Source organism: Mus pahari, chromosome 16, assembly GCF_900095145.1.
Source record: "Mus pahari chromosome 16, PAHARI_EIJ_v1.1, whole genome shotgun sequence".
Taxonomy (NCBI): Eukaryota; Metazoa; Chordata; class Mammalia; order Rodentia; family Muridae; genus Mus; species Mus pahari.
The window spans coordinates 28,958,522-28,982,518 of record NC_034605.1 but is presented as its reverse complement, the minus strand read 5'-3'; the positions used below and the strand labels follow the sequence as shown (position 1 = coordinate 28,982,518).

At 43.3% G+C, this 23,997-nt stretch overlaps 1 protein-coding gene across 1 annotated transcript in view; it reads right to left on the bottom strand.

The window, feature by feature from the left end:
- Window positions 1-23,997, bottom strand: part of Dcdc2 (doublecortin domain containing 2) — a 149,174-nt gene that overhangs the window by 103,682 nt on the left and 21,495 nt on the right. The window contains exons 3-5 of the mRNA XM_021216019.2: window positions 5,957-6,033; window positions 5,716-5,847; window positions 471-617 (exon numbers count right to left, since the gene is read on the bottom strand). Of these exons, the coding sequence (XP_021071678.1) occupies window positions 471-617; window positions 5,716-5,847; window positions 5,957-6,033 (356 nt within the window). The remainder of the gene's footprint in view (window positions 1-470; window positions 618-5,715; window positions 5,848-5,956; window positions 6,034-23,997) is intronic.

Here is a 23,997-nt window from a genome sequence, read left to right as displayed (position 1 = left end):
CAGAGAGTTCGTGGTCCGTCATTTTCTTCACAAGAATGGAGCGTTGTACTTAGTTTAACCTTGGTGCAATACAAGGCGCTGAGTCTTTCACAACTTCCATCAGTATGTTTTATGCAACAGCTTTCAGGCACAAATGCTGCTATTTCTAGCTGATGAATGAGGCTCTTGACTACAGAAAATACTCTTTTGTTTGATTTTGATAGAGGCTAGCTTTGAACTTACTCCATAGCTAAGGATGACCTTAACTTCCTGATACTCCTGCCTCCACCTCTGTGCTGGGAATACCACATACACCATCTTACCTTGCATCATTACACACATGTTTACGTGCTCCAGATGCCAGGGACCACATGAGATGGTGGCCTTTCTTCCCCCACTGCCCACCCTTGCTCCCCCCACTCCTTTACACCGATGTCACCCCACATACAAACACTAAGGCTGAGAGTGTTTGAACAAAGACAAGGACTTACCCATAAGGCCTTCTCATTGCTGACTTGTCAAATAGTAACTCGCTGTACGGTAGTCTCTTAAACTTATCTCTGCCAACGGCCACATAGAACTGCCCATTCTCCAGTTCTGCTCCACTCTCAACCAGTTTTCCTTCTAACGTGTATAGCCTGTTGATACACCATGTCAACAATTAGGACCTCCGCAGCATTTAGAGAGCTGCTTAGAATCATAACTAAGTAAAGGCACTTCCTCCTTGACGGGGCTCACCAATTACTCTTCCGGTCACTGGTTCTGAAGCCAATAGATTGGGCAGGGAACCCCCTTCATACTGGAGATCTGGGCATAATCTTTGCTAAAGGGGTGCCTGGCACCACAGAGACCCCTTCTGGTCCCACAAAAACTTGCACAGAATGCATTTGTCCTCCTTGGTTATTATTTAGGGGTAGGGCAAGCATGTGCCACATCACGACTGAAGATAGAAAAGGCGGCCTTCGAGACTTGGCTCTCTCCTTCCAGGAATGACACTTGGGTCTTCAGGCTTACGCAAGTAAGTGCCTTCACCCTCTGAGCCACCTCGCCAGCCCCAGGTCATGCTGTTCAACTCAAGCTTGGCTTCCATGGAAGATTGACTGAGTGATGTTTTATCGACACTGTGTATGTGTGTTTTCTTGGGCTACTCCTATGCCAGTAAGTGGTGTGCCCCATTCTCAGTTAAGGATAGCCTCTGGGCAAGGTACTGCAGCCAAACACGGAGAAGTGGGTCAGAAAAAAAAGAGGTGAGAGGGAAGCGGGGCAGGAGCAAGGCAGCACTAATGACGTAGAACTGCATAGCACACATGCCTCTGCCTCCTTTTTTTAGCCATGCCTAAGCAGGAGAGTGAGCACGGTTGTCCCAGAGCCGTGGGGTTCACAGAGCCTCCCTTACTGTAAAACTGCTGCTGTTACTGCAATTAATATGTCACTTATTGTAAGAATACCGATTTTTTTTTTACTAGATGGTTTAAATTATTTGCAGATTTTTTTAAAGAGAGGAGAGGAGGCCACTAGAAAACTAAACTGTGACGATAATGCAATTTTTAAGATTATAAACAAAAGTAGTTGTAAGGTTTAGACATAAATTTTTCAGATGTCTTATATTACATAGTAAGGTGAATAACAATAATAAAATCCTTCTAGTGCTAGGGAAGTTGAGGTGAGAACATCGTGAGTTCAAGGCTAGCCTGGGCTACACAGTGAGTTCCAGGCTGGCTAGCCAGGACTACAGACCTTGTCTCAAAGACGTTAAAAAAAAAAAAAAGCCACTGATATCAGCTTAACCATATCAGAAGAGCCAAGAACACTGAAAATACCCACAAAAGCCCTGAGAAGTAGTAGAACTAGTCAGCATACAGATGCTAACATCTTTTTATAACGTGGTATCTCTAAGTCTGTACAAATAGCAGCACAAACCAGATTTCTGCTTGACCTGCTGCACTGAGACCACCAATCCCAAGCAAAAGTGCCGTAGCCAGTCCTGGACAGGGAAGCTGTCCTGTCCATCATAGGGTGCCCGGTAGCACCCCACCCTTCCCCCCGTCCATCATGGGGTACCCGGCAGCACCCCACCCTTCCCCCTGTCCATCATAGGGTGCCTCGCAGCACCCCACCTTTTCCCCTATCTATTGTAGGGTGCCCAGCACCCGACTCTGTCCTCTAAATGGGCTTGTTCACATGCCCAGTTGTGCTTACCAAAAATGGCTCCAGACACAGATGTGTATCTCCTGGAAGCAAAATCACCTGGCTGAGACCCACTGGCCAAAAGCCAGACAGCCAGACATTCTTCACCCTCATTTCTCCAAAATAGATTCAAATCAGCAGTTAACTGTTACACTAGAAATTAAAAGGCAGTGTAGTTATGGACCCCAGGACCTCCCAGCCAAGAGCTGGCTGGTTTAGCCTGCAGGTAGATAAAGCCACTGAGGAAATTCCAACCTGTGACTCATTATGTTTCATGAATGTAGCCCTTATTGACCTGTTTCCTTCTGTTGCCTCAAAGCACAAGAATCATGAAAAGGGAGCTAAGCCAGTATCTGTGGATGCTATTGGTAAATTAATATACTGATGCATAACAGAAAGGCATACTGACACTCTTCTACTAAATGAGTGTACTGATGAATAACACTAAGACATATTGATATTAAATCAATATACTGATGCATAACAGAAAGACTTATCAGTGTTCTATTAGGGGAAAATGGGCTCTCCCAGGTGAGCAGTGTCAAGTCTACCATTGAATTAACAATTTAGCTTCGCAGTCGGATGTATTAGCTCACCCCTGAGATCGCAGCGCTCAGGAGAGACAGAACTGCCAAGAGTTTGAGACTACAGAATACGTTCCAAAGCAGCCAAAGTGAGTCCCTGTTTCAAGAAATCAAAATTTTGCCAGGCGGTGGTGGCACACACCTTTAATCCCAGCACTTGGGAGGCAGAGGCAGGTGGATTTCTGAGTTCCAGGACAGCCAGGGCTATACAGAGAAACTCTGTCTCGAAAAACAAAACAAAAAAAACAAAAAAGAAAGAAAGAAAGAAAGAAAGAGAGAGAGAGAGAAAGGAAGGAAGGAAGGAAGGAAGGAAGGAAGGAAGGAAGGAAGAAAGAAAGAAAGAAAGAAAGAAAGAAAGAAAGAAAGAAAGAAAGAAAGAAAGAAATCAAAATTTTAATTTCTCTAAATATTCAAGTGTATGGGAAACGTGTATTTTTTATTTCTGTTAGTGCTTTCATATCTACTTATTTCTACCTAAGAGTTTGTTCATGTTTATGAGAAGATACATTTAGACAAGAAACTTTATAGTGTGTACAGTTTATATTACTTGTTCGGAAAGTCAGCACTTACGTAGATATCAAAACATAAACCTATATTTTCTTTAAAAACTGCACAATTAGTGATGTTGACTCCCTACTGATAAGGTTTAAAAAAGCATAAGGTGACACAACATAAAAGTATTATTTTTATAGTCCACGAGCCAGGAAGATTGGGGCTGGCAATAAAATTAGTGAACCCAGAGAAACACTGAAAACTCAAGATATTTATATACAAAAGTAAAACGCAAACTGGAAACACATTTGAAACTTACACACACACAAAGGGCCAACTTCTCTAAACATAAAGCATGAAAACCAATCGGGCAGCTGTGTAAGGAGTGTGACAGGTTGTGCAGAATGGGTGTAAGCACATGCCGTGCCTTTAGACAGTAGCCTTGGAGCTAAGAGCGCCAGCCTCAGCAAGGCTGTTCAGTTTGCCACTCAGCCATGCTACCCAGAGTCAATGTAATCTGGAACATCTAGTTTTCCTCTCTGGGTCTCATATGCCATATTAATTGAAAGAATATTTAATTCATACAAACACTGAGTTAATTCATTTAAAATGTAAAATTATTATAAAACACCTAGAATGCAAGAGGAAAAACATCAACAGACCATTCTGTATATCAAATAAATAAAAATCAAGAAATGATGGAAGCCATTTCTGTGTGAGCGCATATCTGTGTAGGTGTGAGCATGAGATGTGGTGCCCTGCCGTCTGCACACAGGATGGGAGGTCAGAGGGAGCCGTGTGGTGTGCTGCTCTGACACTCCCCATCTTACTCCCTTGAGACAGGTCTCTCACTGAATCAGGTGCTAAGGTGACTGACATCCAGCAAGCCCCACAGCCCCTCCTGGCTCTGCCTCCTGAGTGCATGTCTTTGTGGGTGCCTATCACCTAACTCTGAGGACGCCACAGGTAGAGAGAGACAAGTGGATTGCTGGGGCTGGCAGCCAGCCTGGCTCTGGGCTTAAAGAACTGAAGAAGAGAGCGGTAGAGCAAGATGCACAACACCCTCTTCTGACCTCCGTGCACACACACAGGTCATGTGTCGCACACACACACATGCACCTACACACCACACCATGCACACAGTACACATAAGAAAGAAAGGAGGGAGAGGAGGAGGGAAGACGGTAGGAAAAAAGGAAGAAAGGGAGGGAGGAGGGAGAGGAAAAGCTGACAATGTGCATGCTTGTACATGCATAGAGTATTTCTGGTTCTAATTTCTATGGTATAAAAGCTACTCAGGAAAGGGACAGAGGACAGAGAAATACTTTAAATTTATACCCTCATCCTACTTGAATTTTTATCATACATTAAGCACTACTTTCAATTAAAACAGTTTATACTTAAATTTTCAGTGATGATAAAACCATAAGATAAACATGGATTCAACTGAAGGGCAAGGGTTAAAGTCATTTGGGAAGTTACTGTAAGCCATGGCTGTGCTTTGTGTGCGTGTGTGTGTGTGTGTGTGTGTGTGTGTGTGTGTGGTGTGTATCCTGGTGTGTATCCAACAGGCAAGAATGTGTTCACTGAGCAGCGCATCAGGAAGGGTAGAGAGAAGTCAGGCACTGAGGAAACAGGAATTTGAGGCGTATGAGTGTGTATTTGTGTGTCCCTGCATGTATGCACTATGTATGTACTCTCAATGTGTTCTTACATCTATGTGGTTCTCTCACACCACTAAATGTTATTTATCCGTGAACTGACAAAGAGATCATTTCAAGGCCAGGTGGATGGCTCAGTTACGAGAGGTGCTTGCCACCAAGCCTGCCGACTTGAGTTTCCACCCTAAGGCCCACATGGTAGGACTTAAGCAACTTTCAAAAGTTGTCCTCTCACCTCTACATGTGCACTGTAGCACATGCCCCCCAACACCCTCACATAAATAAGTAAGTAAATAAACGTAAAATTTTGAGACAATTTCATAGGCTACACCATAGTTTAGATGTTCATTTAATTTCACTGAAATGCTCTTGGCTTTAATTTAGATTAACCTCGCCTATCTCACCTGTCTCCGCCGTAGAACACCTGTCCTTCCTAGCGTCTGCTTGAGACAGACAGTCGGAACCTCGGAATGAACAGTCCTGCCTCTTCAGGGAAAAGAAAGTTAACTATGAATCAAGAGGCTGTTCGGGCTGAGATGTCCTTCTCCCTTAAAGTGGGTTGGTGCTTGCTTATGACTCCACACTAAAATACCAAGGAGAGGTAACACGCGTTCCAGCATGCCAAGTACTGGTGCAAACAGCTCCTTTGAAGTCTCATTATATATCATAGTCTTCATATAAAGAAACGGAAGCACTTTAAGCTTAGCGGAATTTGCCAAACGTCAAATATAGGGCCCAGTGACTTCAGAGCCTTTGGGGACATCTTCGAGGATTCCCCAACGGTCCCCCTGTGGGAAGATGTAACAACGCACCTGTGGACAGCCCCACTCCGAAGAGTTATTTTTTCTGTGACCATCTGTAGTATGTGATCCCACTGATTTAAAGCTTTTTTAGGGATGAGGAGGCGAGATGCCGGGCTTATGAGGTCTCCATTTGCAATCAAGCTGTGAGGGGAAAAGAAAAGAGGAACATATCGGAAACAGTCATGCTCGTCACATTCAAACCCCAACCCCAAGGAAGTACACAGCCAGTTAATTCTGCCCTCCAACTTACAAAATGGTACAGGGCTCGTGCAGCGACTTCCTGAAGCGGGCAGACACGTTGATCCTGCTGTGGACGACCGGTTTCACCTTCAAAAGCAAAGGGAAAGAGATCGATAGTTCCCGACGGGAAACTGGATGCTGCTATCTGTTACACTGAAATCACTAAGGCAATGCCATCTTGTTCTGACTCCACTTTGTGTTTGCCTAGATAGTTCTCAGCCCCGTACCTCACTCCGCACAAAGGCAAAAACCATTTGAGATTTCCATGGCCTTGACCATGGTCCGGATGCACTAACCAAAGCAATTAAACTAAGAGAAAAGTATAAGCCACAAGTGTCTGGCATTAGCCCTGACAGCGCCGCACTTGCAGACAGGAAGCTAGGATAACTGAGGGGCTTCGCCCAGCAGCTATGGAAACAGATGCCGAGACCCTCAGGCACACATCAGGCAGAGCTCAGCGAGCCCTGCGCTTCCTCTTCAAGGCCTGACTGCACTCTGCCCCACGGTTTGCCTCTCCTCAGGCAGTGGCTGCAGCAATAGCAACCAATGGCAGTCCTTAGGGTTTAGGGGTGAGGTCCCCCATTCTACTAATGTGCTTTCTGTTGGCATTAGAAACACCATGACCAAAAGAAACCTAAAGAACAAAGGGTTTATTTGGCTTTTAGTTCCCATCACAGTCCATCACTCGGGGGAAGTTAGGGCAGAACCTGGAGGCAGAAACTAAGGCAAATATCGTGAAGAAATGTTGCTTAGTGGCTTGCTAGCTTGCTCTTTTACACCATCGGGACCACCTTCTCAGGGATGGTATCACCCACAGTGGGCTGGGCCCTCCCAAATCAATCATTAGTCAAGAAAGTGCCCACGGGCTTGCCTACAGCCCACTCTGATGGAGACATTTTCTCAAATAAGGTCCCTCTTCTCAGAAGACTAGTTTATGTGAAGTTGACGGAAACTAATGAGTACACCCAAAATCTGAAAGAAAAAGAACAAGAAAAAGAAAAAGAAAGGCAGCAATTTTGCATAAGTGCAGCTGTCATCCATTGTGCCCCGCTGCACAGGAAGTGCTATGCTAACTTCCATATTCTGCACTTCTTCTCATCGTCATAACTACTCAATGGAGCATCATTACCATAGACATCACTGCTTGAGGAATCTGGAGCTTGGCTAATTTGCCTAATGCTCATGTAAGAAGGCATGTAACTGTCCTCTGTAACACCAGCAGCACTCAGGGAGGAGGCTGAGGCAAGAAGGTTGTGAGATCTAGCCTGGGCTGCAAGGTGAGGCATTGTGAGAAGAGCTGTGGGGGAACAAGGGAGAAGGGGGTGGGGGTTGAAAGAAGAGGAAGGAGGAATGAAGAGAGGAGAGAAGGATAAAAATGAGGAAGAGGAGGGGAAGAGGAGGAGGGGAGGAGCCACAGCAGCAGCATTGTTAGGGAGGGGCCTGTGAGCAGCTCGCTATAGCTGTACTCACTGTAACTCAGGTTAGCCCTGAGTGAGGCGTGGCAGCCTTTCCTCTAAGAAATGGTCCGTGTTTAAGGAAGAATTCGGCCGTTCTCCAGTGGCTGAAACAGTGCCCATGAACACAGATGCCACTTGTACAATAAATGTCGGTTGGAATTGAATTAAAAGCTACTCTAACTCAGACTCGAGGTTTAAAACTTTAATGGTAGCAACTTTTCCAGTTTTATTCCCACAGGTTTGTTGGCCTTAAATTAATATGTAGAGAGATGCTGGTGTTTTGTTTTGTTTCTGTTAAGTGCTTAGCATGTACCGCCTGGGCCTCAACAAAGTCAAGTGCCCAGAGAAACACACGGTAAAAAGGAACTGCCCCTCCCACTCCCGTTCCATAGGCACCAGGCTGGAATCAAAGGTAGCAGTATGCCTTCAGTAGGGTCCCTGCTATCATCAGCACAGATCCAGCAGACACGCAACTTTTAAGCTAAGTGATGGAGGGCTGCGACCATTCAACACCTTGCTTTCTTAACTTGGTGATCTGCTGCGGGGACTGTTCCACACTGCTACTGTGAGGGGGAGCTGCTTCCTTCATGCCTGCTGTCTGCACTGCACCCCAGAGGTGCTGTAACTCCCCTGAAGATGCCAACCTCCCCTGAAGCAGTCCTTGTGTCTCAATGTCTCCCACTCATTTGCACAAATCTGTACATTTATCTACACAATCAGCAAGGACAACTGAGAATTTTCTGAAATAAAGAGTAAGCAATTCTCTCAGGTTGGATGACATTTACGACAAGATCAAGTTGATCTGAAGATCTCTTCATTTGCTTAGCTCATACCACTGCATAAAAACCGGAACTTAACACACAGATCATACCATCTTCGACAGGCTGGGGCTTATGTAGTCCGCAAAAGACCATAAAGCCCTATAGCCCTAGACCTTCCTGCTCTGCGCCTCTGACAGTCCCTTCCTCAGCATCCTCCACCCCCTGAACACAGCTCTACTTCCTTCCAGGCAGTTCAGCTGACAGCTGCAGGGTGCCCATCTCTGATGTCCTTTGCTTTCTCTTTCCCCAGCACTTATTGTGTCATATGTATTTACTCAGTTTGCAAATCGCCAATCCCCTGTACTTCAGGAACTCTCAGCGTTACCCAGTGACATAGTCAGCATGGACTATGTCAGCTGACAAGTTTTCCATGTGTATACATCTTGTCATATACTCATTGGTAGTTTAAAACCCTGTTGGGTTGCTGAATTAAAGATAAGTAAGTTATATAAAGAAATGACTTTGAGGCTCTTGTCTAAATTATTTTACTTTAGTCATTTAGAGAAATAAATATATACGGCTATGAAATAATTTTGTAACTTTATTCTGAATATAAAATTCAGAATAAATTTGAAAAAATGTCATAGCATTTGTGTGAGTACTGGTTATTTTCTCCATGGTTATTTTCAGCATGGCACAGATAGTCTCTAAGGGTTCATGATTAACCACCTAAATTGAAGACTAATCTTAATTATACGCAGCCCAGTCATACTAACTAAATAGCTGCACTGTCATTTTCTAACAGAACTATAAAAGTATCTGAAAAACAAAATGAAAATCATCTAAGAATGTCATATAAAGCAATTTTACTTTTTGAAAAATTATATTTTTGCTTTTGTTTTGAAATGGGTTCTTATGTTTCCTAAGTTTACCTCAAATTTGTCATACAGACAAGATAGGCCTTGAACTACTGATCTGCCTCCCTCCCTCCCTCCCTCCCTCCCTCCCTTCCCCCCATCATTTATCTGTCCCCATCTACTCTCTTTGATTTCTTTTACTCAGGGGCAGAAATGAGGACTTGGTTAGAATTATCCCATCTCTTCCTGATTCATTCGTCTACCCTCCTTCCCAGTGTGTTAGGAATTTTGTCCCTTTCTAGTCCTTGGATGGGACGTGCGAGCCTGTGGGAGGCATGGCACACTAAAGTACAGCATGTGCTAGGAGACCCAGCCTGGCCCCTCCTCCCTAGCTGTGTGTTGCTGTCACTTACTGACCTCCCTGCTCCCTCCCCCTAGCCATGTCCTTACCAGCCTCTCATGACTGCTGTTCCGCTCTGGTCTCCTACAAGAAGATTCAGTCCCACAAGCAATTAGTGATGCCTGTTCCTTTGAGTCTCGGTTGCAGGTTACATACCAAACCTGCTTAGCCTGTTTGCCTGCATGACCTACCCCTGGTCCACCAGGTCTGAGTGGGTATTGCTTACTCTGTAGCCCTGATGTCCACTCCTTCAGACTTAGACTGTAGATCCTTCACATCATTCTCTGGCTAATACTGTTTATGTCACAGGTCAAGGAAAAGTGTATACGCTGATAATGGAATTAATAAAAACTCTTGTTCACTGTTGTCTCCCATTATCCAGAATCATAATATTGAACACCAATAGCACATGGCCAACACCTCTCCCAGATCAGAGCTCTGGGAAGTCCCCATCTCAGTTGATTGGGTTTAATTTATTTTGCATTTAGATGTGATGTTATTGAAAATGCCATTTAGAAACATGCATGTGACAGCACACTCCTGTTACTCCAGCACTGGAGAGGGAGGGGGAGGAGGGAGGGAGGGAAGGAGGGAGGGAAATGATAGGTAGATGGGTGGTAAATAGAGATAGCTAGATGATAGGTAGACAGATAACTGATAGATGAGACAGATGATAATATAAACATAGAAGACAGTTCAAAGTAGATAAAACAATAGAAATAAAAGATAGATAATAGATGATTGATGAATAGTTGAAAGATCAACAAATGATAGATGATCGAGATGATAGATAGATGTTAGATAAATGATAGATTAGATAAAATAGGTAATATATCTGTTAATCAATCAATCAATGTGGAGAGGTTGGAATAATTCTAAGTTAACCTAAAGAGTTGCTTAGTGAGTTCCAGGACAGCCAGGGCTACACAGAGAAACCCTGTCTCGAAAAAACCAAAAAAAAAAAAAGAAAGAAAAAAAAGAAAAAAGAAAAAAAAGAAAAGAAAAGAAAAGAAAAGAGTTGCTTAGTGAGCTAATTGTGCAGTGGCAGCAGCACATCCTGGGCTGCTCCCAGGGGCTGTTAACTGGCACTCGCCACCTTTTCAACCCTGGACCAAGAAAAGCAAAGTCAGCCTAAGGGCCCAAGGGAGCACTCAGGGTGGATTCTCACAATCCAATGAGCGCTCACCCCTGTAAAGGGAGCACTCAGGGTGGATTCTCACAGTCCAACGAGTGCTCACCTCCTGTAAAGGGAGCAAGCAGAGTGGATTCTCACAGTCCAACGAGCGCTTACCTCCTGTAAAAACTCCTTACACTGCTGAAGGGTTCAGTTTGCAATACTTTCTAAAATGCCAGTCTATTTAGAGAAACAAACGTACTAAAGTTAATCATTTGCCAAATACAGGCCAACATACATTAGGTTTTAACTCTACTCTCCTTCTGGTATATGTTAGGGACTTTGAAAATCTTTTTTGTTGTTTTGTTTTGTTTTTTGTTTTTGTTTTTCGAGACAGGGTTTCTCTGTATAGCCCCGGCTGTCCTGGAACTCACTTTGCTGACTGGTCTGGCCTCGAACTCAGAAATCCGCCTGCCTCTGCCTCCCGAGTGCTGGGATTCTGGCTCGTCTTTGAAAATGTTTGAAGAAACTTTGTTACTTTGCAAACATTACCCATCATCAAAGAGGAAACAAAGTCTCTTGCAAAATATTTAATCAATGTTCACCGTTTTTAAAAAATAAAGGATCAACAAGTTTAAAGGCACAAAAAAATAAATAATTTACCTAGGAATTAATATAATAAATAGTCATAGCCAAATATAAAGTGTCCTAAAGAGATTTTTAAAAACTATCCAAGGAACTGGGCATGGTGACATAAGCCTTTTACTCCCAGCATTCTGGAGGTAGCAGCAGGTGGGTCTCTGTGAGTCCAGGCCAGCCTAATCTACATAGTGAGTTCCAAGACAGCCAGATCTGTCTACACAGTGAGACTCTAAAAAAAAAAAAAAAGTGTGAAGCTCAATGGCAGAGTCTTGTCTGGGATACATAAGGTACTGGGCTTGATCCCTGTTACCCACCCTGAATAGAAATGTAGCAGCTGCCATCATCGTCATTCCTTACCCCAACATCACTATTTTCAGTGGGATAGAGGACAGCTAAAGCCAGTGCCACAGTGATCAAACACTCCACAGGACTGAGCCTGCTCTGCTGCCGACCTCAGGGCTTATAAGTGACTTCGGAAAGAACCTCTATCAGGGGATAGTTCATTCTAGGAACTGTCCCTAAACTTAACAGATAAGCCATTTGTCATAGAAATGCTCAGGGTCCGTGACCTGAAAAAGACACCTGAAAGGGAAAGACTTTACAGCAAGAAGAGAAGCCTGTGAGTGGCCACTTCAAGACTCATAAGAAAGATGTAAGACACAGGCTCACTCCTGCTTAGAGGGAACGCTATAGGAGTCAGGTGCATCTGCCAAAGCGAGGGGCACTGGAAGGCATTTTTAAAGGCACACAAAGTAGCTTAAGTTTCAGAGAAATCTAATTTCTAGAGATGACCTAAAATCGAGAGAGCGCAAGCTGGAAGTGAGAAGAAATCTAAGACTTGCATGCCCGGGATGACAAACCTTCTGTAGCGAGTTAGCCAGAGGATGGGCTGGCATTGTAGAGAAGCCAAGGATGTAATAAAGTCCACAGTACCAACAAACTCTTTCCCGCACCTGGAGCCGTCTTCAGGCGCACAGAAGTGTAACAGAAGCTAGGAGCAAGGCAAGAAAGCAGAGACAGAACCCAGTGGCAGGGAAGGCTGGAGGTGGGGCTGGGTAATAGATTCTCCTGTGGCACACACTGCTAACAGTTGGGCCAACTGTCAAGAGACACCTCTGAATCTCCTCAGGATTAGCTTCCAAATCCTAAGAGAAGGCCTAATTTTACTCTTGCAGTGTTTGGAAGCAGTGGTGTAGTGATGGCAGGTCAAGCTGCCTCCAGCTTGTCCTGAAGCTAGTCACGGACTGGGTGACAACCAATTACTCTCCTGGCACTCATCTAACAGAGGCAGGGATACTTTCTTCTGAGGAAAAGTATGATCTGCTTTCAATTCCTACACATAACAGAATGTTATATAAGGTCAACTCTACACACACACACACACACACACACACACACACACAACACTACAAAATTCAAACAAGGTGGGAAATTGAGCCTATTGTTAGGGAAAAACAAAACAAACAACAACAACAAAAAAAAAACCAAGAGCAAACCAGAGATGGTCAGAGATGTTGAGATGGGCAATAAGGTTTTTACTGTAACTGTTACTAATACATTAAACAGCTTGGTGGCATAGGGATGGGTATATCAAACAAAACTCAAGTTATATGGAAAGATCTAGAACATAATTTGAAACTTCAAAAACAAACAAATGAAAATTCTAGAAGCAATAAAACAGAACATCTGAAATGAGAAATTTGTTACATAGGCTTAGCCACCTAGATAGCAGAATATACCTGAGAAAGCATCCTATGAAAGGGGAAACGGAGGCCCAGAGAGATGGCTTTGCTGCTAAGGGCACTGACTGCACAAACCTGGAAGCCTGAGCCCTGGAGCCCACATGGAGAAGGAAGAGAACCGACTCCATGTGACTACTATAACACACACACACACACACAGAGAGAGAGAGAGAGAGAGAGAGACAGACAGACAGACAGACAGACAGATAGACAGACAGACACAATCAACCAATCAATAAACAAATAACTCTAAAAAAATAAATTAGTTCCGTTAATGTTATAAGAAACAAGAAATGAAATGACATTTTAATGCACAAAAAAGCCAAAGAATGATGAATAACAGACAGAAACTTCCACTGCACATCATCAACAAGAAACATACTTTAGGTATAAAGACAGGAACAGATGAGAACACATGGGGAAACACGCTGACTGAATGTTAGGCAAGTCAGTCCACATGGTTTGATCAATGAAACAGTATAGGAGATAAATAATGCCCATTTTCTCAAAAACTGTCATAGATAATACGTATATTTACCTCTAAAGTTGGCTATTTGTTTTTAAAGAGTTTATACTTTTCATTATGTGTGTATATGTGTGTGGTCATCTGTGAGTATGTGCACGCATGAGTACAAATGCCCATGAGAGTTCGCAGAGGCCATTGACTCTCAGGGCTCCGTGACAGGCACTTGTAAGCTGCCAGCCATGAGTTCTGGGATCCGAACTCAGTTCCTCTGCAGAAGTGGAGCGTGCCCTTAACACTGAGTCATAGCTCAGCCCCAAAGTTGAATATTTCTTAGGGGACAGAATATCTACAATATATGCTGAGGTCTTAAAACTATTTTTCTAGTATCATTGTGTTCTTTGATACCAGAAAATTAAGCTCCAACAGACCAAATATTCGCATTTCCGAATATGACAAGAAACTGTTTTTAATCTCATGGGCAGCTATGGTATCAAAGGAAAAAATCTAAAGGAACAGGTAGCTAAACCGTCTTCCGTAATTCAGCAACATGTTGTCTCCGATGCACTTTGATTGTGACCGTTCTGTTTCCTTTGCTAGCTTCTCCTCCACTGGACCCACAGGCAAAGGTCAGCACGCCCTCTCTGGGATTCCACTCCTCCTCTGTTCACTTGTTAACCTGAGCATCCTGCCTCCTGGCTGAGGTTACCCAGCCCACTACTACCTGACAGAATTTCGCCACTGCCAACCAAGTTTCTATCCGTTGCCCAGATCTTTCTCCTGACACTGAATGTGTCCACTTCTTCACCCTAGAATGAACATTCAGAAAAATCTATTTGTTTCTAAGCCTTCACCGAGTCACTGTAACATAAAATCTTAATATTGCGTCTCACTCGGTATTCAAGGATAACTTGAACTTTTTTCAAAGCAGCTGAAAGACAACGTACTGCTGAACAGTCACCACAAAAACTCTATGACGGGGGGGGGGGGGCATAGCTCCCTCTTCCTCACAGTAGGACCTCACAAATCCTCTCACTCTGCTTCCAGAACAGCTGAGCACAATTCCTGCCTTTGGTGCCTTTCCTCAATCAACCACCCATTTCTGAATTCTTCTTCGGGCAGTACAGGCCCAAGCATGCAACTTCCCAGTGCGAGAGTCTACAGAGGCTGCCACTGTCCTGGGCAAAGGTCACAGCCTTGGACCTGAGGTTGGAGCTCATGTTCTCTGGCGGCACCCAGCATGCGTTGGCCTCGTTCACTAATCTACTCACTCGAAGACTGTTCAATCAGCTGGCTAGAGTTCTTCCCCTCAGAAACTCTGAACCTTTCTTCTGCGGGATCTTCTGTGCATCCTCCATTAGTGTAATACACCCTCCTCCTGTTATAACTATTGGGCTGTGTCTTTCTTCTCATTTTCCTAGAAAACACACTCATCTATAACCCATTGGTGATATTTTGGAAATAGAACACTTCAATTAAACAATAATTAGGATGAGGTTTGGGGGGGGTTGTTTTTGTTTTTTGTTGTTATTGTTGCAATTGTTTTTTTGGGGGGTTTTTTTTTTTTGGGGGGTTTTTTTTTTTTTTTTTTTTTTTTTTTTTTTTTTTTTTTTTAGCACAAACCATGCTCAGAACTCTATCCAAACTTCACCCCCTTTGCTTTTTATGATATCTTCATAGGGCAACCATTTTTTATTTTCTAAAAGCTTACAACTTGAACTATAAAATGCCTTTAAGTGCATCCACATTTATTACTATAAAGGACCTTATAAAGTTAGCACTGGTCTATGTTTTATTTTTATTACATCTCATTTATTTATTCCGGGGCAGGGGTGCACCGTGCCACAGTAGGTGTGCAATGTCAGAGGTCAACTTTGGGGAATGGTTCTCTCATTTTACCACGTAGGTCCCAGGGATTGAACTCAGGTCGTCAAACTTGGTGGCAAGTGCCTTTACCCAGTGAGCCCTTTCCCCTATGGTTAACACTGTTCTAACCATGACGAGCCTCCTCAGGAGCCAAATAGTCACAGACACTCCTTGTTTCTCCTCCCAGGTTTCTTAGTGACCATATTGCCTGCTAGGGGCGTCAAGACAAAGCTGTCCACTAGCACTTGTAGTCATCTAATTGAGGTCTTTATTGGGGGACGTGAAGATGAACAGGCACGCGTACTCTAACATTAGCATATGCCCTGTTCATTCAATGATCTCAAATTCACTCCCTCCTCTCTCTTCAGCTACTATTGTAAAAAAAAAAAAAAAAAAAAAAAAACAGATGACATGATCTCATGAATACAATTTTTTTTGCACACAGAACAAAAATCAAAGCTTACAGAAATTCCAGATCCCAGAAGTGGTGGCAGATTCAGGCCCCTGGCTGAATAATATTTTACTGTTCAGCTCTGATGATTTTAAAAAATTCCAACCAGCCTAACTTCAGGAAGGCCCTAGTCACAGAAGGTGTGGCTAATTACAATGGGCATGGTGATCAGAACATCCCCAGGAGACTACAATTACTCTGAGCTGATGAAACACCTCGGCTCTGCCCGGGTCCTGTGCGGATCCCTGCGCTGTGCCCAGCATAGGCACCAATTCCCAGAAGATGGGCTAAGGTTCATCTGTCAGGCCGGCTTAGCCCCTCTTACTCAGATAGCTTTGCCAAATATGTTCACTATCAAATGGATTTATACACCTGTCTTCGACTGTTGTCTAGACAGAATTCTTCCTTTCCCTAGAGCAAGAAAACAATTCAAAACAAATTAATAGTTTAGCTGTTCAAAGCACAGCAGGATGGGAGATTCATGTTTAACTTAAAAAGGATCCAAAACAGGGGTGGGTGATGACTCTGTGAGGACCTGAGATGGATCTCCAGAACTTATGGAACAACAACAACAAATGCCAAGTATGGTGGTGTACATCTACAGCCCTAGTACTGGAGAGACCAAGACGGGAGGACCCCTAGAGCTTGAGGGCCCGTCACTAGCATACTTGCTGAGTCCCAGATCAGTGAGAGACTCTATGATCTTGTTGGTCCTCCGTGTGTGTGTGTGTGTGTGTGTGTGTGTGTGTGTATGGAGGACCAACAAGATGTCTTAGGAGAATAAAAGTGATTTCCATATAAGCCTGAAGACCTGGAATCCACAGTGAAAGGAGAGAACTGACACCCAAAACTGTGACCTTCACATGCATAAATCAACACACACACACACACTCTCTCTCTCTCTCTCTCTCTCTCTCTCTCTCTCTCTCTCTCTCTCTCTCCAAAAGATAAAATATCTGTCACAGAAGTTAATTCTTGGAAAACATTTAAATGTTATGTATACTAAACAAATGCTCATATTGCTAAGTCTTCAACCAAATTTGATCCAATTAAATCTATTTCCCAACATGTCTAATGATTATAAGCCATTGACATTACAGTCTAATTTTCTCTTTATTACACTCTGTGGAATATTTTTGAAAGATCACGTTAACCCTGGGAACTCCTTATATGTGATGTTAAATCTCTGACTAATTACCTTAATCTAAAAATGATTAATTCAATGGGTGCTTTGCCTTATATAGAAAGCAGACAGTACTTGAATACTGTCAAGGCATTCATAAGTAAGTCTGTGTGGGTCCCTCTAATGCTATGCTGAAGAGAACAATATGACCCCTATAAAGTTAAAAAATAACCAATTAACCCAAGAGAACTCTCAGAAGTTACGGGAACTGCCACTAGCCAAGCATTGAAAACGAATGCTGCTTAGGGCTGTGCCTTTCCTTTGCATGGTCCTTCTTACTACACCACGCTTGCTGTCTCACCAGCAGCAGCTTCTGGCTTGTTTTGTTTTCCCAGATTGGGTCTAGGTTACCAAACCAATCTGGAAAGCAGAATATATATTCTCACTAAGAATACAGAGGATCCAACACAGTATAGATAGCAATCCCAGAGTAGGGTGGGCAGGGCAGGAGACGGAGGCATGTAGAATAGGGAGACATCTTACACATGCATGGAAACCAGGGTTCCTGCGCCACATATGTGCCACACATATGTGCATGGTATAAACACATGTGTACTCAGAGTTTATTCTTAATATTAAGAAAGCTATTGGCACACCAACATATGTACAAGGGGGAGAAGCTACTGTTGTTAGCCAGCCCTGGCTTTAGGCTTTATGCTAAGGATTCAGCGTGGAAGAAGGCAGACACACACACACACACACACACACACACACACACACACCAACACCACCACCATCACCTTTTCTCCCTGGAGCATAAGAATGGCAATATGATTGTAGAGGAGGAACACTCAGCCTCCCATGGGAGCTCTGAGCTGGCCTAGAATGTCAACAACTCTTCACCAACAGCATTTCCCGACAGGCACTGCTTTGTCACCTGGGTGACTCTACATGTGCAAACCTAGGATATGGATCACGCATTTCACTTCCATGTCCCTAAAATAATTTAAAGGTCTTACTTTCTCCAGAGACATTAAAATAGTACTACAATGCAAATTATCTTAGGCAAAAAGAAAAGCTTTGAAATTTTTACTATTAAAAATATGACTTTGCTAACCCTGGGTGTCAAATAATCACTAAGACAACAGAAATCTCTGATGTTTGCAGTGAATATTATGTAAACACTTGGAATCAGATCCAGGTATCCTTTCATAGCTTGAGAAATAGACATCAATGTAGAAATATGAGAGAATACCAATTGCTACATTCACCTAAGTTTTTCTATAAAATCATCAACAACTTCATTTTGGTTGTTTTCTAGACTCTCTGTCTGTAGCTTTGTATTGCACAAGGCAAACGGGATAGGAACTAATTTTGCATTGGCAAGCATCATTGATTTTGAAAAGACAAGAGATCCAAGAAGAAATTGGGTTCAGAGTTGCATAATGCACAATCAAGCCTATGGTACCTCTTCTAAACGGTTGCAATGCGTATTCTATCCTTCACCAAAATCGTTAAATGTACAAGTAGTGTTATGGGCCTGAGATGTTTTCTTTTCTAAAAGCAAAATATGATTTAAGCGTGTTTCTAACTTAGATTAATCTGAAATCTGAAGTTAATAAATGCTTTTCCTACGTATGTACAACAACAATACTTCTCTGATAGAAGTCCCAGCAAAGAGCCAATGAGATGATTCAATAGGTGACTGCCACCATGCCTGAAGACCTGCATCTGATCCCCGGGACCCACGTGGTGGAAGGAAAGAACTGACTCCATTACCCTCCCATCTCCACACGAGGAATACACATATCTGCACAAGTTAATGAATTAACAGTTACCGAGGTATGGTGGTACATGCCTTTAGGTTAGAGGCAGAGGCAGACAGATCTCTGGAGTTTGAGGCCAGCCTGGTCTACATAGCAAGTTATGGGACAGTCAGGGCTACATAGGAAAACCATGTATGAAAAAAAATGAAATAAGCAATACTTGTGAGAATACTTCAATTTCTAGAGTGGAAGGTGACACTCATAAATCGATGCCTTTTTAAATGGACAGTCCTAGACATTGTGTTTGTGAAGCTCTTCAGTGAAGTACTTCTACCTGAAGAAACAACCATGAGTCAAGTTCATCCAAGCCAACCACCAGCTGTTACTGCACTTACACCATCTGAGATGCACAGAAGGCCTCCTGGGTCATCCACACAGATCACAGGGAGCTTAGAAGTCAGGGCTAGAGACACAGACTTGAGGATAATTATTGTATGGGTGATAATTAAAGCCATGAAACTAAATGAACTTGCCATGTGTGATAGCTAATTTTCATTGCCAGCTTGACTAGAGTTGAAAGCACCTAAGAGGCACACTTGTGGGTGTGGGGGTCTGTGAGGGCATTTCCAGAGAGGTTTAGAGAAGGGTCTATGCTAAATTAAATGTGGGTAGTACCCTCCCATAGACTTGAGGCTCATGCATGAATAAAAATGGGGGGAGAGAAAGCCTGATGAGCCAGCACTCCCTTCTCCTCTCTGCTTCCTTCCCGGCTGTAGACACAGTGATCAGCTGCCTTTCCCTCCCCCTGGAATGCCTTCCCTGCCTTGATGGATTGCATCGGCCAAACCATGAGCCAGAACAGAGCCTGCTCTCCTTAGGTCACTTCTTGTTGGGTGCTGGTCACAGCAACAAAAGTAATGAATATACTAAAGAAGGAGCAGGAAGGGGAAAAGCGGGTTCCAGACCAACCCTTGGAGTTAGGTAATGGAGGAGAAAAAACTAGAGGAGAAATAAAGAGAAATAGGGAAATAAAAGAGAACCAAGAGAGTGTGATGCTCTGAAGGGAAGACTGGCATTGCTTTTGATATTGGTATTGGTATTGGTATTGGTATTGGTATTGGTATTGGTATTGGTATAGGTATAGGTATAGGTATAGGTATAGGTATAGGTATTGGTATTGGTATTGGTATCAGCATTGGTCTTGGTATCATTATTGATACTGGTAATTGAGCACTGCTAAGAGGAAGATTAACATAAGAAATAAATACTAAAGCACTGGCAAGTTTAGACTGAATGAAGAAATCTAAAGTCTTACATGGTCTTATAAATATGAGGGGAAAAAAAAAAAAGCAAGGACAAAATAATGAAAACGAATTCCTCAGGTCAGAAGCCATTGTTGAAGAACAGCCTGCTGGGGCAGTGCAGGGAAGCGTCGTCTTTGAAATGGTTATTTTCTTTAGCAACTGTCCATGGAGTGTCCAACTAGGACCTTAAGACCATCTGACATTCTCTCATCAGCACGTGCCAGCTCCCTCTTACTACTGAAAGAGGCAATATGTTTTCTTTCTTTTAAAGACAAAAACAAAACTTGTAAAAAAAATTATTTTATTTTATTTTATTTTATGTGTGTGAGAGTTTTGTCTGCATGTAAGCAAATCTACCTCATATATGAAATGCCCATGGAGGACTGAAGAGGGTATTGGATTCCCTGGAGTCAGAGTTACTGGCCACACCATAAACTGTCATGTGGGTGCTAAGAACCAAGCCTTTTGCAAGAGCAGCCAGTGCTCTTAACTGGAGCCATCTCACCAGCCCTCCACTAAGTTCTCACTAAGAGCTCGTAGACTGCTCTGTCCTGAGAAAAACCTCTTCCCTTTGTTCTCAAGCCAGACCAGAGGCCATCCCTGCCCCTATGTGTGAACACTGAGATTCAGCCCCTTTAATATCCCGGAGTAAGAGTTCCTTCACAGGACAGGCTTCTCTCATTGTTTGACTCAGTCTCAGAAATAAACGAACCTGTTACACATCGATAACACAATCAGACCGGAAAGGGAGCATTCCGGTCCACCATAGGCTTAGGTGCTAGAAGGTACAGCTCAGCTGGAGGAAATGGATCGCTGAGGATGGACCCTGACATCGGAGAGCCTGACACCACTTCCTGTCTCTGTGCAGATGCAGTATGGTCACCATGCCTTACATTCCTGCCACCATGTTGTTGTGGAAAACATTTTAAAAAGAACCCGCCAACTCTCTGCGTGGCCGACCACGCTTCTGTGCTCCTGCCAGCCTGCCAATTCTCTGGGCCACAGGGCTCCCTCCCAGCCATCTGGGGGGGGGGGGCGGGTGTAGAGGGGGAAGACCGAGTTCCTCTCATGTCCATGCAGCGCTCCACACACCTCTGGAACGGTTGCATCTCACAACACCCAGTACCCTGGTAGGATCGTGATTCTTTAAGCTTAATTAACCAATCAGATTTATTTATCAATAATAACACAATCTGCAAGATGCCAACACACTAATTTCCAAGCCAGTTGATAATGATAAAAGCTTTATCCCAATATTTCTAACCTTGTGAAATTATAGCTACTTGTGGCTGGTAAATGCGGCAGGTACACATCGGAAGCCATCTTGGTTCTTCTCCAGACCCTCTGGGATGACCTGTCTCTCTGCAACTCTTAGCTACACCCGCCTTTTCCCTGTCCAATCACAGCTCTCCTCTACACTAACGGAACAGGACAGGGAAAATCCTGCGACACCATATATCCTCGGATTGTAAGCCAAAATAAATCAATCCTTCCTCTCTTACTTTGCTTCTTGTTTGTTATTCAGTTACAACAACAACAACAACAACAAAAAGTAATTCATACAGCGGAAAAGGGATGGGGAGGGCTCATCTATGTTGCCTGGGAAAAGAGGATCCTTGCTGTATATTGGAAAATCTAAACACAAAAGCACCAAATGCCTATTCTATACTGTACTTACCAAAATGCTTCATCTATAGGTATGGGCTAGCAATCCTGCAACCATTTTGTGTGTATATAGTACATCATATGATATTATTTAATTAATTAAATAATATTATTAAATTCAATGTGGCTATTAATGAGAACAGGGGTTTCCACTGTTACAGAAAGATGTTGGAGTTCCAGAGGTGCATTTAGCATGTGGAACTTATTCAGAGAGAATTACAAATAAGGAATGGGTACAAGTCAGAAGGAGTCCTACTGTGCTGGAAGGAGTCCTACTGTGCTGGAAAATAACTGGATATATGAGGATGAACTCAGATGCCCAGAAGCATGTCTGCATACATTTACATGTATGTAGATGGATGGGTGTAGAATACTGCAGCAGTATGGATGCGTGTTCTCATGCATCTACTTCCTAGCCCTGTGTACAGACGTCCAAGCTGTGATACCCCAAGAGCAAGGGACACTCCATGCCCAGATTATGGGTTTGAATACTACCTGAATCAAATCCAAGACCAAGTACTAAAAATTACTAATGAATCTTCAATATCTCTGGTATTAGAAAGTAAGGAAGCACTCGGAGACTAGCAGGGCCTTGACAGCCATCTTGATGGATTGACCAGGGTCCAAAGCAGGGATAATATAAGCAACAAAATGAATAATGACAGTATTGGATTTTAGCTAAAAACAAATATCCATAGTTCTGACAAAATGACAGAACTACCTTACGGTATAAGTCTGATGACATAAGATCATCTTCAGAACCCAAGGGGAGGTCGAAAGAGAAAATCTGTGCCACGAAGTGCTTCTAACCTCCATGTGCACACTGTGACACATGTGTATGTGCATACATACAAACATTAATAGTAAGTAAAATTTAAAAAAATAAATACCCATATCCATACTAACACATAAGGTAAAATGAATAAATAAGAAGAAAATTGCTCTGTACAGTAGAACTCCAGTTAGAAATGTAGAAGCAATAAAGAGAAGAGGAAACCATCACAGGCCAACACACGATGTCAGCTGATGCAGAAAAGAGCCACTGGTTCATCATGGACTCTGGGTGGAGCCCTGACTAAGGGAAACTGTGTACCCACACAGTCTCCAAGTCTCTCCATCTCCTGTCATCTTAGAAGGCTGGCAGATATGACACGTAGCTTTGTGATTAAGGTTAGCATCATCGTCAGCACCCCACACTCACATCATTCACTGCCAGGACAATTAACACTAAATAAGAGGCTTGATTCGGCCTGCTGAAATGAGATTTCCCTGCTCTCAACTGTCTGGGCAAATCAGATACTTTGAACAGTTTATTGTCTCTCTGAAAGGAATATAGTCCTTTGCGATGCTAGACGGGCATTCGTCACTAAGATGTTCATAAGAACATCTTCTCAGGGACTTCTGAACCATCTCTCAGAAATGTAAGGAAGAGGAGCCTGACAAGATGGACCAGGGGGTAAAGGTACTTGCCAGTAAACATGGTTACCTGAGTTAGATCCCAGGACCAAGATGGTGGAAAGAGGGAATCAGTTTCTACCAGTTGTCTTCTGACAGCCGCAGGTGTGCCATGGGATGCACATATCTATCCGTAATGCCCCCCAACACAATACACACACACACACACATACACACACACACACACATACACACACACACACACACACACACACACACATGAAAGATTTAGGTAAATCCTTTTAAATATTTATTTATCTTTATTTTATGTGCACAGGTATTTTGCGCATGTATGTCTGTGCACCGCAGAGAATGCCTGGTGCCTACAGAGGCCTGAAGAGGGTATAAGATACCCTGGACCTGGAGTTATATAGATGCTCGTTAGCCACTGAGAATCGAGTTCCAATCCTCTGGAAAAGGAATTAGTGCTCTTAACTGCTGAATCTATCTCCAGCCCCAATAAATAAAGACTTTAAAGCAAAGGTAAAGTCCATGGAGGGAGGCAGCGCCTTATTGAAGAGCCCTTATTGAAGGGCTGGTTACTCGGCATCTGAAAAACATGGCTGTCAGAGGTTGTAGGTGCCAGGCTATACAAAATGGTGAAGAATCCTTCTGCCTTGCAATCCTTGGTAGACTGTCTATAATTACCATCTATGCCAATCAGAGCGAGAGGTATTTTTCTCTCTGCCCCCACCTTTTTATCTCCTTGTGGCGATGGTGTCTTGTTTCTGATATTTCCTGGGCAATGCCTTCTGAGAGGACATGATAGCAGGACAAAGCAGCATTTTCTGGACTCTGTGTTCCTGAACTGAGTCATCTCAAGCAGGCCACAGGAAACAGCACGCAAACACAAATTAAGAGACCTGCTACACACCTTTATTTATAACAGCCAGAAGCTGGAAAGAACCCAGATGTCCCTCAATAGAGGAATGGATACAGAAACTGTGGTACATTTACACAATGGAGTACTACTCAGCTATTAAAA